Source organism: Botryllus schlosseri, chromosome 13, assembly GCF_051294905.1.
Source record: "Botryllus schlosseri isolate E-star chromosome 13, Bs_hap1, whole genome shotgun sequence".
Taxonomy (NCBI): Eukaryota; Metazoa; Chordata; class Ascidiacea; order Stolidobranchia; family Styelidae; genus Botryllus; species Botryllus schlosseri.
This window is the reverse complement of record NC_137248.1, coordinates 3507694-3525055: the sequence shown is the minus strand read 5'-3', so window position 1 is coordinate 3525055 and position 17362 is coordinate 3507694. Positions and strand designations below refer to the sequence as shown.

General features: G+C 40.6%; 1 protein-coding gene and 1 long non-coding RNA gene across 3 annotated transcripts; one reads left to right on the top strand and one right to left on the bottom strand.

Annotated features, from left to right (window-relative positions):
* Positions 1 to 1639: 1639 nt before the first annotated feature.
* Positions 1640 to 5630, bottom strand: LOC145454718 (uncharacterized). Of its 2 annotated transcripts, none has more exons than XR_013920207.1 (2): positions 5424 to 5630; positions 1640 to 3864 (listed from the first exon to the last, which is right to left on the bottom strand). It is a non-coding gene; the product is annotated as an uncharacterized LOC145454718 (long non-coding RNA). The 2 variants fall into 2 exon arrangements; XR_013920208.1 differs by having other exon boundaries at positions 1640 to 2678; positions 5424 to 5606.
* A 333-nt stretch (positions 5631 to 5963) lies between these two features.
* Positions 5964 to 15890, top strand: LOC145454715 (P-selectin-like). The gene is made up of 4 exons (XM_080332708.1): positions 5964 to 6561; positions 8527 to 10869; positions 13340 to 13554; positions 15497 to 15890. Exons 1-4 carry the CDS (start codon positions 6408 to 6410, stop codon positions 15599 to 15601), a joined length of 2817 nt encoding a protein of 938 aa, XP_080188834.1. The 5' UTR covers positions 5964 to 6407; the 3' UTR covers positions 15602 to 15890.
* The last annotated feature ends 1472 nt before the right edge of the window (positions 15891 to 17362 follow it).

Below are 17362 nucleotides of genomic sequence, written 5' to 3'. Positions count from 1 at the left end.
GCGTATCATCACAAAGTATATGCATAAATAGAGTGGATGTCTTTAGGAAGATCGTGATACTATAGCTCAGGGAAAACCGGTCACGAACCACCGTTCTATAATTTGATATACCCGAGATAATTTCCCAAGACTAACGTAATAAACCATATGGATCTTGTAGTGTCTTTAACGATTGTACCGGTGCCGAAACGCGCTCGTTCGACCAACCGATTATAATCTATATATGGCCGCGAATTGTTCGATTGATAACTTTTCTACCTCCAGCCCTATGTAAGTGTTTACCCGTCGTCGTACAAATGTACATCTTTGAATCGCTGGCATGTTCGTACGACTTACGTCCAGAGGCGTTAGTAACAGCGCGACATCCCACCAAACTGGTTACCTGCGTACGCAATCACTGATAAAGCCGTTGTTATTTTGTTATACTTCATATCTCTCCATAATCCAGCACATATTGAACTTTCTCCAGGAGTAAGTGCTTTCTTGTAGAGCGACATTTCTTACATCCATTCGATAACATTTCTACTTCCTAACAATTTTCACAAAATTATTTGAACTGTGTGGTTTCAAGTTGGTACGCTTTATTACATGTCGGAGTGCGAACTGTATGTTAGTGTTTGTTGTCCGATTTATTTATCTCTTCTCTCTGATTGAAAGAAACTATTCACACCCGAAGACGATCTGTCACATACGTATTACGGTGGATGCAGTGAACTACGTACCAGATCGACATATGAAGTCAATTATCATTTTTCCAACGTCGGGACTGCTCACTATATTGATAAGTAACTTGCGATTATGGGAAATGCCGATTATTCCATATGAGTAGTACTTAATATAGCCATGCGAAGGAAAATGTGGGGACATTTCATCCACCGTGCAAGTAGGCCTACTTGAAATGTTCCCTTCGCGACCTTATGCTCAGAATTCTTTATCGCACGTTTTTTCTAAGCTTCTGAAAAAAGATTCATAGGTTAATTTTAAATATATTCTGTTGCTGTCGCTAATTTCGCCCAATGTCGCTGTATTTTGTATATACAGGGTAGGCGCGATGTACTTTATATGTGCAATTGTGTATTCAAACTACTTTTTTGTATAGTTTCCCGAGTTACTCGAATACGCTTTTGCCCTCATTGATACTGAAAAAGCGCTTGAATCAATAAGTACTTTGACTGAATCACGGTAGCAGAAAATACCTATCGAAAATTACGCATATTAATTAAGTAATTAAATTAATAAATTACTTAATTTGCTTGCTCGACAATGGTGCATCCCCACAATACTGACAATTTTGCAGGGAATCAACTAATACGGCCCGGTCTGCTTTCTCGATGTACAGATTGTACATGTAGACCGGTCACCCTCTTCAATAAATCTCCATGAGACTTTGTAATGGATTGAATATCTGCATACCTTGAAATTCGCCACGTCTAATTCGCCGTGTTATTATTTCTACATCTCGGAACCACCCTACAACCTCTCACAATATCTTTTATAATATCGGAGTTTAAATCAAGCTGTTACAGTGAAATCCAATTCTGGTCCGTAGGCCCATAAATGATGATACGCACTGGCATACCGTTATACTTCAATCATCCTAAAGAATCAACAGATTCATTCGTGCTGGCAGTGACTATGATTCGTCGAATATACATTTATTTCAGTATTTTACAAATACATCGCCGTTATCTCATCAACTGTGCCAAATTCGTTCACAAAAGTGAATGCCTGCATTTACGAACGCCATTTCTTTAAGGGGCATTTGTTACAAAGTTCGTTCGGAAAAGTATACTATAGTTAGGGAGACATATGAAGCTCTCTATTCCGGTTATTAGAATAATATCACCGGTAGTACACAACCGCCCCTTGCAGCCGCGCAGTATCTTATAAAACGTTGAATAGATACATGAAATATATCACATTGTTTTGCGTCACTGCTCCCCTTATAATATGCTATATTAGCGATTTCTGACGCACTGCAGAATTCGAATTCCTAACACATCGAAACTCCCAACGCGTCCAATGATCGGACCAGTTTCGATCCACGAAGAAGATGCAGAAAGTATCCAACTAAACCACAGCTGAGTTGAAATACCATTATTTAGGTATTCTTTGCAGAAGATCGTTACGATGACTCTCTACGCGATTTCCGGAATGGCAGGTCAGGCGAGCATGCTTTTTTTCACAAATATTTGGCATATTCCATTCGATCCCGATTATTGGGTACAATGACTGTGGTGTTACCTAGAACTAGATAAATACTCTCTGCCGGAGGAGGAACTCCAGGTCTTACATTAAATATATGTTTATTTCTTTAAAACAACCTTTCCTCGAACAGCTCCGGGGAGCCGCGCACGCACAACGAATTCGCGCTGGATTCAGACACGCAATTTCAGTATATAAAGAGCGCATATACCCCTTCTATCGTCTTCAGGTTGTTATTGAGGCGCTGGTAAAAGTTCAGAAAGAAGGATGACAAGTCTCGTCAATATATTCGCAAGTCTGTTTCTTATTGTCCGCGGTAGTGAAGGTATGTATCAGAGCGTTCTTGATCTTACAAAACACGGTTTTAACGTTGTTGTCCACGCCAGCGTTGATGTGTCAAAGTTGTGACGGCAGATCTGCGGATTGCTGGGGTGAAGATGTGGCGATGGTGAACTGCACTGCACTTGGCTACCCTGAAGTACGCATTTACTTTTATTTTCGCATCCCTACTAGTAATGGTGTGAACCTCTGAAAGGTTCAGGATCGTGTGAATCTAGATATCCCTGCTGTGAACGCTTATTACAACCCTACATTTCAGTGAAGTGATAGCCTATATTACTGTACACGATACCTAACTACGACTCTAGCCACATAATTCCACAATGCTGAAGAACATATTGACGTGTTAAACGTCGCCAAATGTATCAACTGGGGCAATCAAACGATATAATAATTAATCCCATAAATCACTGTCTTCCGTCGCTTTGCCAACAATTTCGACGAGGACTTGCAAGGAAATATAAGCTAACGCCTAAACGGTGTAGGTCATACCGGACAACGTATTCGGCGCCTGAGTATTGCTACGTGGCTGCGTAAATCATGTAATTTCTATAATATAGCAATCTGCGATTAACACCTCTAAAAGCTTTTTGAAAGCACTTACAAGAGTGGCTTCTGCTTCCACTTGAAATAGTTATGCACTTCTCGTTAATTGCTATTGTTCTACTTGTAATTGAGTAGAAATTTACGTCGTCACTTCAACTTCTACTTGATTAGCAACAGTTACTACTTTGAGAGGGTCTTCTCGCTAGCAATAAGAAGTCCACCAAACACGCAGCAACACATATCAAATTCAACACGCAGCACGCTCAACAATCAGAATTCATTCAGTTTAGTTCATTTTATTATTTAAAAAAAGCACCCAGTCAATACACTGCAAGATTGCGATACAAAAGATAGGAAGGTGTCGAAATGAATTGGAGTAGTCTTTGAAATCATCACCCACCTGGGCATGGGTGATGTAAAGAGGAGGCATGCACACTGAGTGAAGGTAATAGAAGATAATACAAAAGGACAAGCGACAAACATGAGATGAAAAGAAAGTTCGATATATCAGATCGAGGTCCGGTAATCTCGGGCGCTGTCTATTAGTATTTTATTAGTATTTAATAATTAGTATTCATGTATGCCAAAACCAAATCTATGATTATTATCGGTACTGATACTACAGCATGAGTCGGTCCAAATTACAATAATATATTGCGTCTTCTTCGGCTCAATATTCTGTTAATACTTTCAGACAGCAGTCTGTCGGACAAGGTACTTTCACTCGAATGGAGTGGCGAAGGTGAAGAAGTATTGTCAGCAACGATCCGCTTGCTTGAATGAGAGAAAACGGGTGAGTTGGAGTAAGTTATTGCAGTCGAGTGTCTAAGAAATGATCTTGCCAACGTTTCTAGAGCATGGCGTATAAACGCAATTATGAGCTCGTTTGACGAGTAATCACGAACAACGCAAGAGGGCATAATAATGAGTGAACGATATAATTCGTTTTTCTACCATTGTAAATCCAGATAGGTTACTTATTAACAAAAGGTAGCCAGTTTCAGTGCTTAGCAACCTTTGAGTTATAATTATACATCACTTTATTCTCATTTGTATAAAGTAAGAGTGTGAAGGCTTGTCCATTGACTATAGAGAAATAAAAGACAAATTTTAAACGAATTTAGATCGAAATTTAGAACGCTTTCTGACTTGTTATAGAGTTCGTGATGTACATTCGACTCGCCCTTCGTCGCAATGTTACCTTTATCAATGTGTTTCCATTTCAATTTACGTTTTCGATGTAGTGCGTCAGAAGCGACACCGCAAACAAAATAGGCTGACAAATCTAGAATATTATAAAATGATATAATTATATAAATATTACCAATATAATTATCAGTACTCGTAAATACTATTTATAAACATGGGCGATGCCTTTTCAAAAACAGCATTTTTCGCGCATTGTCGGGATTCATACATACATTTTGGAGACATGAAACTTTAAACATGATGAACATTTGATTGAAATTGACCAGAAATCGGAAATTTTGAGATGTAAGCTGCCGAAGGCAGCATAGCGGTAAAAGCTTGAAAGAACTGCGCCCGCAAGGGCGCAGTCTAGGGCTTCCGCGAATGGATCCACCAGATTCCTTGTCATGGTTTATATAGAATGTGTTTTATATGTCGTATAGCAATTTGGTTAACAAGACGTTCTGGTGTTTTACGATAGGATCTTCCTCGGTAAGATGTCATAGGCGGGCTTGACCCTACCGACAAGAATTCAAAGATTGGATGTTTTGGGTTGATATCATGTAACATAAAATCTGGAAAAGTAGTGGGAAGGGTAAGATGTAATTAAGTGAAGGAGTTGTAGTATAGATATCTGACGTAGTAGATATTCAACAAAAAGATATATGGGTTCCATGTGGTACAGAATTTGAGTATGAAAGTGTTGTTCGTTGCAAACAGATATATTTATATGCATAAAAATAAAACAAAACAGATATAAATTCGTGAAAACATAATATAAGCAGAGGGAATGAATATAGTAAAATGGATATTGACTCGTTCCAAAGCAACTCTACCATAGCACCTTACGTCGTCAGGGGTATAAAGGTATAGGTAGGGCCTTAGCCTCTCCTTTTCTGTCGCAAATAACCGGTAATGCTGACACCCGAAGGAGCAGTTGCGTCTTTTTATATAATTTGGGAGTAATATCCATAGTGCTGTATTACGAAAAGGATATAAAATGATAAGATAGATAGAAGTAAAGTGCATATTTACATCATGCATATAAGGTGAGTAGGCTATAACAGAAATTAATGCAAATAAAATATAATAACTTAAAGTCATTTAATGATCAATTATTTAGGTAATGGGTGATAATAACGAACCTTGGATTTGTTGATATGAAGGTTGGGATGGCGATAATGGTTGAGCGTAGCTGTAATTCGAAGCTGCAGGCGATGACAAGTAGAAATATACTGGTTTTTTGAATTTGTAAATCTTATGTTTACCGTAGTTGTTGACGACCGAATAATATGGTTGTGACGTCATAGTGCATTGTTATTTGTGTTCTAGAATATGGCTCGTCGTAATTAGCGTATGTTATGCTTGGTTGGTTGAGTTTGTGGCACATGGAAGCAGTCTGATAGGAAATTCCTTTCTTTGATCGAGTTCTACAGCGGTGTATCTATATCAATGGTGATATGTAAGTTAATTTGTTTTTATATATACAAAATATGGATGTAATATAGGGTTTTGTATTAGGGCTATGGTTTGTGGTTGATATAATGAGATAGTGGGATAGTGGGTTAGAGTTATGTTAAGGATATTATACTCTGTGGTAGGTTAGGGTTGTGAAATGAAGGCTGGATATGCCATGCGGTTATAAGTTAGTGGAGTCAAGTCGCTCTGAAAATTTTTGTGACTTGACTTGAAATTTTTTGGAATGGTTTGATTTGACTCGAGTCAAAGTTTGTTGTGACTCGAAATGACTTGTACCTCAAAGGTATATAGCAGGCGTCGGGGACCTATGGCTCGCGAGACATATATTGCTCTTTTGGTGATGAAATTGGGCTCTTTCGTAAATTTGTAATTTGGTACCTTATTCGCACCTTATTTATCATTATTGCCTCAACTTTTTGATGACTCATTATAATTCTTTTTGTTGCTGAGACAGGTCTTTATGAGGTCAAATAGTTACATATTCTGGGGGTTTAGGGCAGAGTCGATACTCGAACCAACAATCATTGGTGTCGCTGCACACTCGCTTCCCGAAAATATAGGGTGAATATGGCTATTTTGACGAGGAAGGTTCCCGACCACTGGTATATAGTTACTAGATTCTAATGCTGCAATATAGGGGCCTACCCTGAATGTCTTGTCAATATATGGGGAATATATGCCAACGGATTCTATGTTCATTTATCCTACAGGTTGGGAAGTGCCCGTTTCCCAATACCAAAGACGGAGCGTGCGTATGTTGTTGTGGCAAAGACGGATGCAATGCCGGACGTGACTACTGCAAACGTAAGTTAAATTCAGAGCATCGGTACCGGTGTTCTTTATTCAATTGAACGACAATCTGGTGTCGTACAATAGCAACTCATAGAAATACGAGAACATAGCGACTATCAAAATCAGATCCTCCGAGGACGCCCAAATGTCATCATTTTTCGCTATCCGTCCGCTTTGGGAGCGAACTGAAGGAATTTATATAGTAAATACAGAGCACCCAACCGAGACAACAATCAATCAATCAACAATCAACAATCAAACGAGACAACCTACAGAATTATGATTTATTAGCGTAAATTTGGACCCTGAAGCTCGCACTTTGTTTGTCCTGTAGAAGCAATATCAGTTTAAATCAACCAAATAAAATAGTGCAAATGTTTATTTGAAGTCTGTTGATTTACTTTCTACTGCCTGTGGTCGTTTCAAACAATAAACACAAAATATTAAAAGTAGTGCTTTTGTGGGCTATGAGACAATGTGGTGGGTGCCAACCCAAAAACTTGACGTGATAGAGAAAACGGTAATCATTTTTGAATTCAGCACCCCAAAGTTAATCATTATTAATTGTATGATCAAAGTCAACAAAAATAGTGTTCACCAGTGTTATAAGTGTAACGGGATTTTCGGGAGTCAAGTCGGGAAATGAACCTTGTTTTAGCCAACCCAATATAATTAGACGTAATAATTTCCAAAGAACCCTTTTCTCGTCCGCTATCATAACTTTTGTAACATATAAAAAGTGTCCTCATTGCAGATCTCAAAATATGCTCTACTTGATCTTCACACTTGAGCTTTTAGTGAAGTAAAACGTAGTTTTTGCATCCCTTTTGTACGTGGGAGTATCGTAACAATCGGGCTAAATAGCCGTCATCATGGTAAACGTAAAAAAGTATGTTTTTGCAAATTTAGCTATTTCTAGTTTATCAGTCGAATTTTCATAGTCGCGCAGTGGCATCCCGAAATCCCTGAACTAGGAACCGCCAATTTACTGCCAAAAGTAGTACACCTTCGCCAAATCTACATGTAAAATACTCACTTGAGTATTTCTCAAGCCTTTCATAATACTTAGAAATCACAACTACTTCTAATTTAGCGTCAATTTACGGCAATGCTGCTACTTCTACTTGAGTTGTAATGCCACAGACATTGACAACCAGCTGGATAATTACACTAATTAGAGCGAAGTGTCGGTAATCTAATTGCAATGTAATTTGTTGAATGTTTTTATGCTCTTATAATAATTCTAATCTTATCTCTGGCTTTACTGAAAACGCTATACAGGAGACTTGTATCGCGCAAAACGAGCCAAGCTTGCTGTACACATATTTACCATTTACGTGCTTATGATAATGAGCTCTGATTTGATATGAACTAAACTTGTTTTTTGTTGTTAGTGTTGCATTTAAAACAAATGGTTGCTTAAAACATGTTTTAAACAGGGTTTTGAAAAAGGCCTTTTAAAAAAATTCGTGTTTTTTTTTCAAGTTGTAAAATCGTGCCATAATTGTTAAAATACTTTCCAAAAAACATGTTGTATGAGCCTATACAGACAATTAACAGCCGATAGAGCCGACGTATACGATATGGGATGGTTAGAACCCTCAAAATAGTCGGCCAACAGCTATGGTACGTAGATATTTCGTCAAAGGAGCTATATTTACCCTATAATTTTCAATTGCCAATGTCATTACATTATGACGTCACAATTGAATATTCGGCTTGAAAAAAATTACAATAAAAAACATGTTTTAAACAAGGGCCTTGTTTTAAACATGTTTTTTTCAAATTGATTTTTGCTTTAAATGTAGCCCCATTTGTTGTATTTTTTCTAATATGACATTTAATTCAATTTTCTTTGACTTTTCGAATCGCTAATTAAAATAAGAATCGAATTCGGAAAAGTTGGACATTTTCTAGTTGTGCAGCTCGGTATGATCAGGTCCGCTAGTCTCTCACAGAGAAAGTCATGTTTTACAGCTCCGCGCCCGAAAAAATGCGCCCCGCCGGTGGAAAGAGCAGGCTACAATGGCGCGTACGCTTGCGACGATAGGAACAACGTAGGCAGCAACTGCACACTGAGATGCGACAGCAATTTCTACGTGTTTGGCGGCAACACAATAAGGTGCCGATACAGTCCCGGACGGTGGGCTCCGACGTGGCATCCGAAGGTGAAATCCTGTAAGAAGATTCAATGTTCGACATTGAAACGACAGAACGCTGATATGACTTGCGTCAATGTGCCTCCCTATCGGAAGAATCCAGAACATCATTTCTGGAAGACAACTTGCTCCGTGAAATGCAAACGTGGGTACGTCTTGACTAAAGGCAAAGGCCAGACGACTTGTCGCGCGGACAACGAGTGGCGTCCGTCATTAGGCAGATGCAGAGGAAGATGTCCATCGATAACTAAACGCGAAGGCACAGTATACACGTGCGAAGACGATCAATGGCTTGACAGCGTGTGCACTTTTAGCTGTGATCAATATTACGAGCTGGATAGAGACTACAACAAAATCAAATGCGTCAACCGTCGAGGCAATATAAAGTGGGACAAGCCCGTGCCGCGATGCGAGAAGAGAATCTACTGCCAACCTGCAAAATTCGTCGTCGCTAACGGCTATTGGAATTGCAGCAACGGTAATAACGGAGGGAGCGTTTGTAAGTTTGGGTGCGATCAAGGTTATGACATGGTAGGAACTAAAGATACTGTATTGGAATCTGCGTGCCTAGAAAAGAGTTTCGGGCAGGGTGAATGGAGTATCAAACCTCGAAAGTGTAACAAAATTCGTTGCGATAGTCTACAAGCACCAGAAAACGGATATATGAAATGTACAAGCGGTAATTCCGTGGGTTCCAACTGCACCTTCACTTGCAAGAGAGGTTACGATTTGGTCGGAACGACCAGGATCAAAACAGTTGCCCGATGCAAGGCCGGTGATGCCGGTACGAGTCGCGGTGTTTGGAGTGAAGACGTACCTAAGTGTGAAGAGATCAAATGTAGCGATCCGTTGACCGGCCGAAAAAACGTAAAGGTGTCTTGTACGCTCGGGCGTAAACTGGGTAGTATTTGTATTTTCCGGTGCGATCGCGGTTACGAGCCAAGGGATAGGCAGAAAATAGAATGTAAACATGATGGTAAAGGTGGTAGTAACGGCGAATGGGTGGGGAAAGTTCCAAAAACGTGCGAAATCCAGAGCTGTATCGATTTGAAGGCGTCGGCACACGTGGAGTATGCTTGTAGCAATGAATATAAATTTGGCAGTCGATGCTCTGTAAGCTGCGATTCGACATTGTACGAGCTTGAAGGTGCGACACAAGTCACGTGTACTGTCGGGCAGCAAAATGACAAGGATACATTGCAGTGGAAACCTGTAAACGATCAAACATGCGAACCGAAGGTCTGCCGTTACCAGAAATATGACACGTCGGTAATGGACGTGGAGTGTAATCAACGAAAAGTGAATGACTCCAATGGATATCCGATCGGCACTAAATGCGCTTACAAATGCAGAGAAGACAGAGGCTACTATTTAGTCGGTGACAACGACGGGGGCAGCACGCCGTTACAAAGCAAATTGTTCGTTAAAACGTGCAAAGAAGACCAGCAATGGGAAGGGAACCTGCCAACATGCCTAAAGATAATTTGCCCGAAAATCGCCCCTATCAAAAACATGAAAGAAAGCAAGAATGGTAAATCATGCAGCAATAGCCTTGGGGTATCTTGTAACTTTGAATGCAAAAGCGGTTACCAACTTTTTGATTCGGATAAGGTGACATGTATACGGGACGGGGATTCCGCAGGAGTGGGGAAGTGGGATGGAGTATTGCCCTCCTGCCATGGTTGCGGTGAAATCAAAGAAGATCCTAATGCAGATTACCCTTCTTATGATGATAAGGATACTACGAATAAGAAGATTGGTTCCAATGTCACTATCACATGCTGGGACGACTTCAAACCCAAGATCAATACCACAACGTGCCTACGTTCCAAAGGAGATGAAAAGCCTTCCTGGGAAAATGAGGAGGACATGTGCTGCCTGGAATGCATCACATCTCACGGCAGCTACCTGGTGATAAGCGATATTCGTGACGAAACGGAGAGGGACACTTTGACAAGCACAACGGGAAATTTAGTCAAAATGATTGCTGAAAATGTTGCTGAACCTCATAGGTTTACTTGGATGGTCTACCGCACAGATCTCGAAAATATTGATGTATTTAATTCCGAAATACTGAATAGTGTCAACCGAGCGCAGCGTTACAGTGCCAAAATACTCAGAAACAGATTCAAGCCTAAAGATAAAAAGACAATAACATCAGGTAAGTCTTATTTGTTTTATCGCCTTAATCATAAGGACCTGGAGACTTTGACATTCCGCAGCTAGATCTAAATTCGTCGATCTCGCGGCACCCTCTCAGAGGGAAAAATAGTTTGCGGCACCCTACAGCTATAACACTTCGTATACCGTGAGTGGTGAGTGGCATAGTGGCATACGTTGCATAGCGTTGCCATATTACGAGATCCAGAAATGGGAACACTTGTTACAAATCATAAAATCGGACGCGAATAGGGGTTTTTGATAATTTGACTGGAAATGCGGCTGTGTAGACTAAAAAAAGGGCATTGAGGCTCAAAAGACACGCTCGAACATAATCCTCGTGTGGTGACAGAAAAGAGGTCATTTTACTAAATCGACTTCTATGGAAGACCCGCTGTAAGGTCATTTTCTAGTAGTCCTTGCCGTCACTGACGTTGAACTCGAGATTTAGTGTAATTTATGGCGTCAATTCTGCCTGTACAATCGCGTGACTGTCCAAGCTATACAGATGGACGAATTGCCAAAAAGTAGGACATTTCGGCGTCATCAGACGATATTTTCGATTTCTCGAAAAAGGAGGACAGATCCGTGAAAAGGAGGACGTACGGTATCCCTCACGCTGCACCGATGCAATAAAAATGGGTCGCGGGTCCGAGTCCAACCGAGGTCGACTCCAAATCCCGCCCCAAGTGCCGGAGGTTTATCTATAGGCGTCTCCTCGCCACCCGATCTGCATAAACGATGTCTGAGACAAAGTCTAAAGCGAAAGTGGGCCGTGCTACGAGTTGGCATCTCGGGAATCATAATAAGCAATATTGGCGTGGTGTAAAATGATCATAGATTACCATAGATGTCGAAGATTTTTTTATACGTTGACCTTGTTTACCACATTTTATCGCCGCACCTCTAATCAGTCCAATCGGCACACTGTTTGAGAACCACAGTCACAGCTAATAACAGTTGTTGCCCACGATACCAATACGACTTTACAGCCAAAGTTGCTAGGTGGGTGAATGAGTGATGTCTACAAAGCTTTACTTCAAAATACCAGCGTAATCATTAGGGATGGTGTGAAACTGAAAGTTGCAGGTTCGTGTGAACGCGAACCATTTTGAAAGGTTCTGTGTGAGCGCGAACGTGAACCTATGACGTCACGTAACGCCATATTGCCAATTCCAACCCTACATTTCAGTGAAGTGGTGCAGTAATCTAGTCTACATTCAGTAATCTAGTCTACATTGTAAACAGTATACACGCTATAGTGACAACTCAGGCCCATTATATCACAATGCTGAAGTACATGCTGACTTGCGAGGGAATATAAGCTTACGCCTTAACGGTCTATATACGCCAGACCGGACAATGTTGCCGGCGTCTGACTATTGCTAAATTGATATTGAGCAGAGTATAAAACGGATTTGCATACTTTCTATTCTGTTACCGCAATAACAAGTTATACAGTTGCCAACACCCCAATCGCATGCATTTGGTTTTTATGATGCCATAAACATATAAAATCAAGATGGACCCCGTATGCCTGTTAGATCATTTACATTAGACAACGATGTATTATTTGTATAAATTTCATTGTTTGGTTGAATAAGCATCATTCGCTGACTACCTACATGTAGCGTATTTCTATCTTGATGTTGTGTGATTTCTAAATTTCCGAGGTTCACACACAAAATGCGAATGTAAACCTCACGTTCACACCATCGCTATAATAATCATAAAGCCCATTTACATGGCCGTTTGGGTCAGCTTCGAAGCTGACTCGTCAATCCGACTCTCTCGTTTTTGAAAAAGAGAAAAAGGCATACGGCTTCAATCCGTCTTGAGCTCAATCCGTTCCGCAGAGTCGCTTGGAGACGACTTGAACAGTACCGGTACTTGAAAACGAATCCAGACTACAGCAACGTACCAACATTTCATGTTCATATTTCACGAAACCGGCACGTATTTCAAATGGGTGAATATGAAAGCTCTATCAGTACATGATACTGCTTTTATAATATGCACGTGGTCTTATTTGTTCAGCGTCACAACTTATGAAGCGAGTACAGCCAACAATATAACTTGCACAACTCACAATCAGAAAGAATATATACACGGCGTATTTGGTCATTCTAGAATTGTGTTGAAGGTATTTCTGGATATCTCAACTGCCGTAGCATATTCCCGAGCTGAATCCCACAGTGCTGTGTATCACTCGAGCTGCGATAAACATGACCCTGTAAACTCGATCACTTTGGCAAGCCGTCTCATGACGTCGCTCCAAGACGACTTGGCTTCAAGACGACTTGACCAATGACCATGTAAATATTCATAGATTGCTTATGACGTCAGACCCGACGCAACTGAAATTTATCTGCCAACTAGATGGTTGTCAAAATAGTCTGATGATGCTCGCGATAAATGGGCTAGGCTGTCGAATCCTGCTTTAGTTTACCGTATTGCTTATATTTTCACAGTTTATGATACGCAATCTGTTCTCACGGAGGCGACGAGGATTGTTGCGAGCCACCTGACGGCGGACAGTCAGGATACTGCCACCGGCGATGTCACGAATGAAATACAGAAGCTGCCACGTCCTGGAAAGGATGTGATGTACTACATATTTATTGTAACTGACCGTAAAAGCGCATGGGAAAACTTGAAGCTTGACGAAAACACTAAACTGAAAAACGTACGTACTTTTTTCAGCTGCCTGCTCTGTGCTCTGATCGTCGGCACTCCGTGTCGCTTATATGTGATCCTATAACGGATGTAGTACCGGTATTCGAAACTATTGCATACTCATCCCATCATTATCATCCTAAGCCAGTGGTTCCCAACCTTTTTGTCTTCATTCCCCACTTCGGATTTATTGCGAGCTTTCATTCCCCGCCAGGACCGTAAACGCGCGAAGTGCGAAAAATTTATATAAATTATGTTTGAATCGCTCAATATGATCGGAAATTGCATATATTATGCTATCAATTTTTTATTCCCTTTCTGCTCACGTAATCAGATTTACCGGTAGAGCTGAGTGAGGTGTGTTGGAAAAGGTAGGATCCCTAAATATGAATTAAACATCTTCGGGCAGACCCGTTGATATATTGACTTCGTTACATGATGCTATTTCGTGACCTCCTATATCTGCTATGTCAAAAGATATGGAAATCGCCAAAACTAAAAGGCACACACGATTTCAAATTGGTATTGCTTTATTGGCAAATAATTTTTTCCCTGTGGGGTTCAGATCGCCAGGACAGGAACAGTCGGCGTCAGCCATTTAGCCGACTATGGACAATTTAACATAGACGTATATTGTATATATATCGAAGTTTTCGGTCAGGTCAAGGGCATTCATTCTCGGCCAAGGTCTTCTCGCTGCTGATCGTTCTGGCACACTTCTCGGAGTCGCATGTTACATGGCCTATAACTTCATATGTCTTGGTGCGTCGTGGCGCAGTAATGGTCGACGCCGAAGTCTCCATTTCTATAAATTCTACGTATTTTCGTGGGGGAAGGGTACCCAATAATCAAAATATTAGGCAATTTTAAATCGCGCGCCCAGCGCAAAAAAAATGAATAAGTGACATAAATTTCCAAAAAAATACTCTATAATTTATGTTAATTCACGAAATCATTTTGGGTCCCTTCGAGCTCGTCCACCGAATGGGGGGGGGGGGTTATGGGGTGCGGCGGTTGCGGTCCTGTTCCCCACTACCCAACACTTTTGTCATTACAGAGCAGCTGTTTGCTGGTTTGACTACACAAGACACACAACCACACCAGTACGCAAGACAATCGCCTATTACTGCAACGTAAAACGTATTGTGAACCGATACCAGTAACGCTAAAAGTTTCGCGAAAGCGTTATTTCACGTCTAACTAGTCGTGCTGGATGCGTTTGTGACGCCATCATTGGCCATCCAGAGTTGAAAATGAGGGTTTGTGAACACCGCGCAATATACTTTTCGATACATATATTCCGGAGCAGTTAACTGGTAGCGGTAATTGCGCATGTGACTCCGGGAATATGAAGACTGTCATGTGGATAATTTTGAACAAACGCGTCTATTCCCCACCAGAAACCATTGAATTCCCCACCGTTTGGGAACCACTGTCCTAAGCTATAAATCTTTAGTCGTAGTATGCCGAGTTCATGTTCACAGTTGTTACGTGATTCTGTGTCGAAATAATCAGGGTTTTTAGGACAGGTGACCTTTCAGCATGAGACAATGACGCGAAGCGGTACTAAAATATTCATATTGTTCTCATTGTAAACATTCGAAAATATATTCTTAAGCGGTGTTCCCGGGAACCGTTCCTCGAGTCAGTCTCGGGGTTCTAGTCTGTCTGAACTGGTATCAGAAAGGGAACAGCAGAAGCCACACTTACTGCAATAAATATCCATTATAATGTGTTTGTTTTGTGTGAAAATCATAGTGAAATGTTCCATATTGTTCCTCTGTTGATCCGCAGTTCATTGTCTTGCACCAGTCATCTATAGTGCATTTTGTGGTAGATTTTGTTTTTTTGTGACGGAAGTGTCACCCAGATGAGTAGCCATAAAACTTACGAGCCATTGTTTCAATGTCACCGCGCACGGAATAACGCGGGGATTCTGTTTTTAATCACAGATGCAGATACTAACACCAAACGGAGATGCGGAAGCAATGGGTGAAAGCATCGTAGATCATGATAACTGCTTACCTAAAACAACGGATCCACCCTGCCCAGTGTGAAGATGATTACGAACAGTTCGGCATTATAGGCATGGGAGCCTCGTGGCATTGAAAAATTGCTAGAATGCCGACACTGACTAGTGACTATACTGGGCATTTATTCACGCATTTTATTAGATTAATTGAAAGAGGTACCAATACGCCAATGGGCGATTCATAATTGCGCGGGCTGACAACCTGTGATCCACGTATAAACATATATCGGCCCAGCAACGTCCAGACTCGAGGAGATTCAATGTTGAACCTACATTGCTTTAACATCCGAATAAACTTCGTATGTCTTGAGTAATATCTTTGGTTTCAAGATCTCGTACGCACAGGACAGGACTCCCCAGCTAAATAGCCAAGCCAGTTAAGCCTAATATTTTGGTTAGCTCTAGTTCTACTTCAGGAATAAGTCATAATCCCTTGCAGTATCGCACCTTTCATGACATTCCCGACATCGATATTTTACGCGAGGATGGATCCAGCAGCCATGTTCGACCCAACCCTTCTTACCTGGGCATGGTATATGCAGTTTATATTTCTGTATTCTGTTTCAGTGTTTATGATCATTTATTTTTTCTTTTCGACCGATGAATAAAGACATGAGTGTTGTATACGCAGAGGTGATCAAAGTAGTCAAGAAAGCTAAGTGGCTACGGAAAAATCTACTCAAGTACTAGTAGAAGTACTTCTTTCATAAGCAACCTAAAACTACTTGAAGTAGAAGTAGAATTGACTGACTTTACATCTACTCAAGTAAGTAAGTAATTAGTTGTTAAAACGATCGTAATCCGTTCGCATGGACTGTCAAAAGCTGCAAATGGAGCTATGCGGAAGGTGTAGAGAGCTTGATTCATATTGATGCATCCCAGGAGGTGTCAATTTTGGACAGAATAAGCAGTCGTCCACATCATGGGGTGTAAATGATAGTATTGATATGGAAATGCGATACTGATCCTTTGTTTGCTCAAACATCCCGTTTTAGAGAATATCATGACATGGTGCCCTCCCCCATATTACAAGGCCCCTAGTCAAGTCGAAGAGCAATACGGAGAAGTAGTGTCGGATGCGACTTCAACACTTAGAGCGATTAGTATACTTCATTTAAAATATGGCAGATCGTAAAACTGCCATATAGTGTATAGCTTAACATTCGGAAAATATAAGGCATTACCACACTTGCTTCTATACTTCAGCATGTATGTACTCCAGACAAAAGAGCTGAAACTTTAATTAGAACTCAACGTCTAATACTCGTAATTGAAAGAAAAATACAAATACTACTTCTAAAAAGCGGAAAATAAAGTACATATCTTTTGTCCAGAAAGTTTCTACGGTGGTTCGCTAAAACAGGTTTAACGTTAAAATAAGTCAAAGTCCGCTTTTCCAGATTAGAACACGTCATGGGCTGCTAGATATAATAGGTAATTATTGCTAGATTTGCAAAATGGTAGTTTCAAACGTTATAGGGCTCCATACTTACTGTGATGAAATATTTGATATAGGCGACAATGCGGGTGAACGGAACCACGTATCCCGGTATCAATATTATATTCAGCGATACTTTCGTCAAAACATATTTGTCACACCACATCTAGTGTGCGCGAAGCGCAACGAAAATTCTGGATGTTACATGACTTTTATGAAAATTAAATGTTGGTACGACGTGAAAACAGCACCGAAATTCCTTAGGCTACCTTTCTTATTGGGGTATTACGCTACTTCTACTTGACAAACTGAAAATAGCGAAAAGTAAGTAAGTAGTTCAGAAAATAT

What these genes read in the sequence shown, in the direction of transcription:
- LOC145454715 (XM_080332708.1), top strand. Translation starts at nt 6,408, where the DNA reads ATGTCTTGTCAATATATGGGGAATATATGCCAACGGATTCTATGTTCA. An exon ending in TAAAAAGACAATAACATCAG is followed by an intron (nt 10,870 to 13,339) that starts GTAAGTCTTATT and finishes ATATTTTCACAG; the next exon opens with TTTATGATACGCAATCTGTT. An exon ending in AAAACACTAAACTGAAAAAC is followed by an intron (nt 13,555 to 15,496) that starts GTACGTACTTTT and finishes TTTTAATCACAG; the next exon opens with ATGCAGATACTAACACCAAA.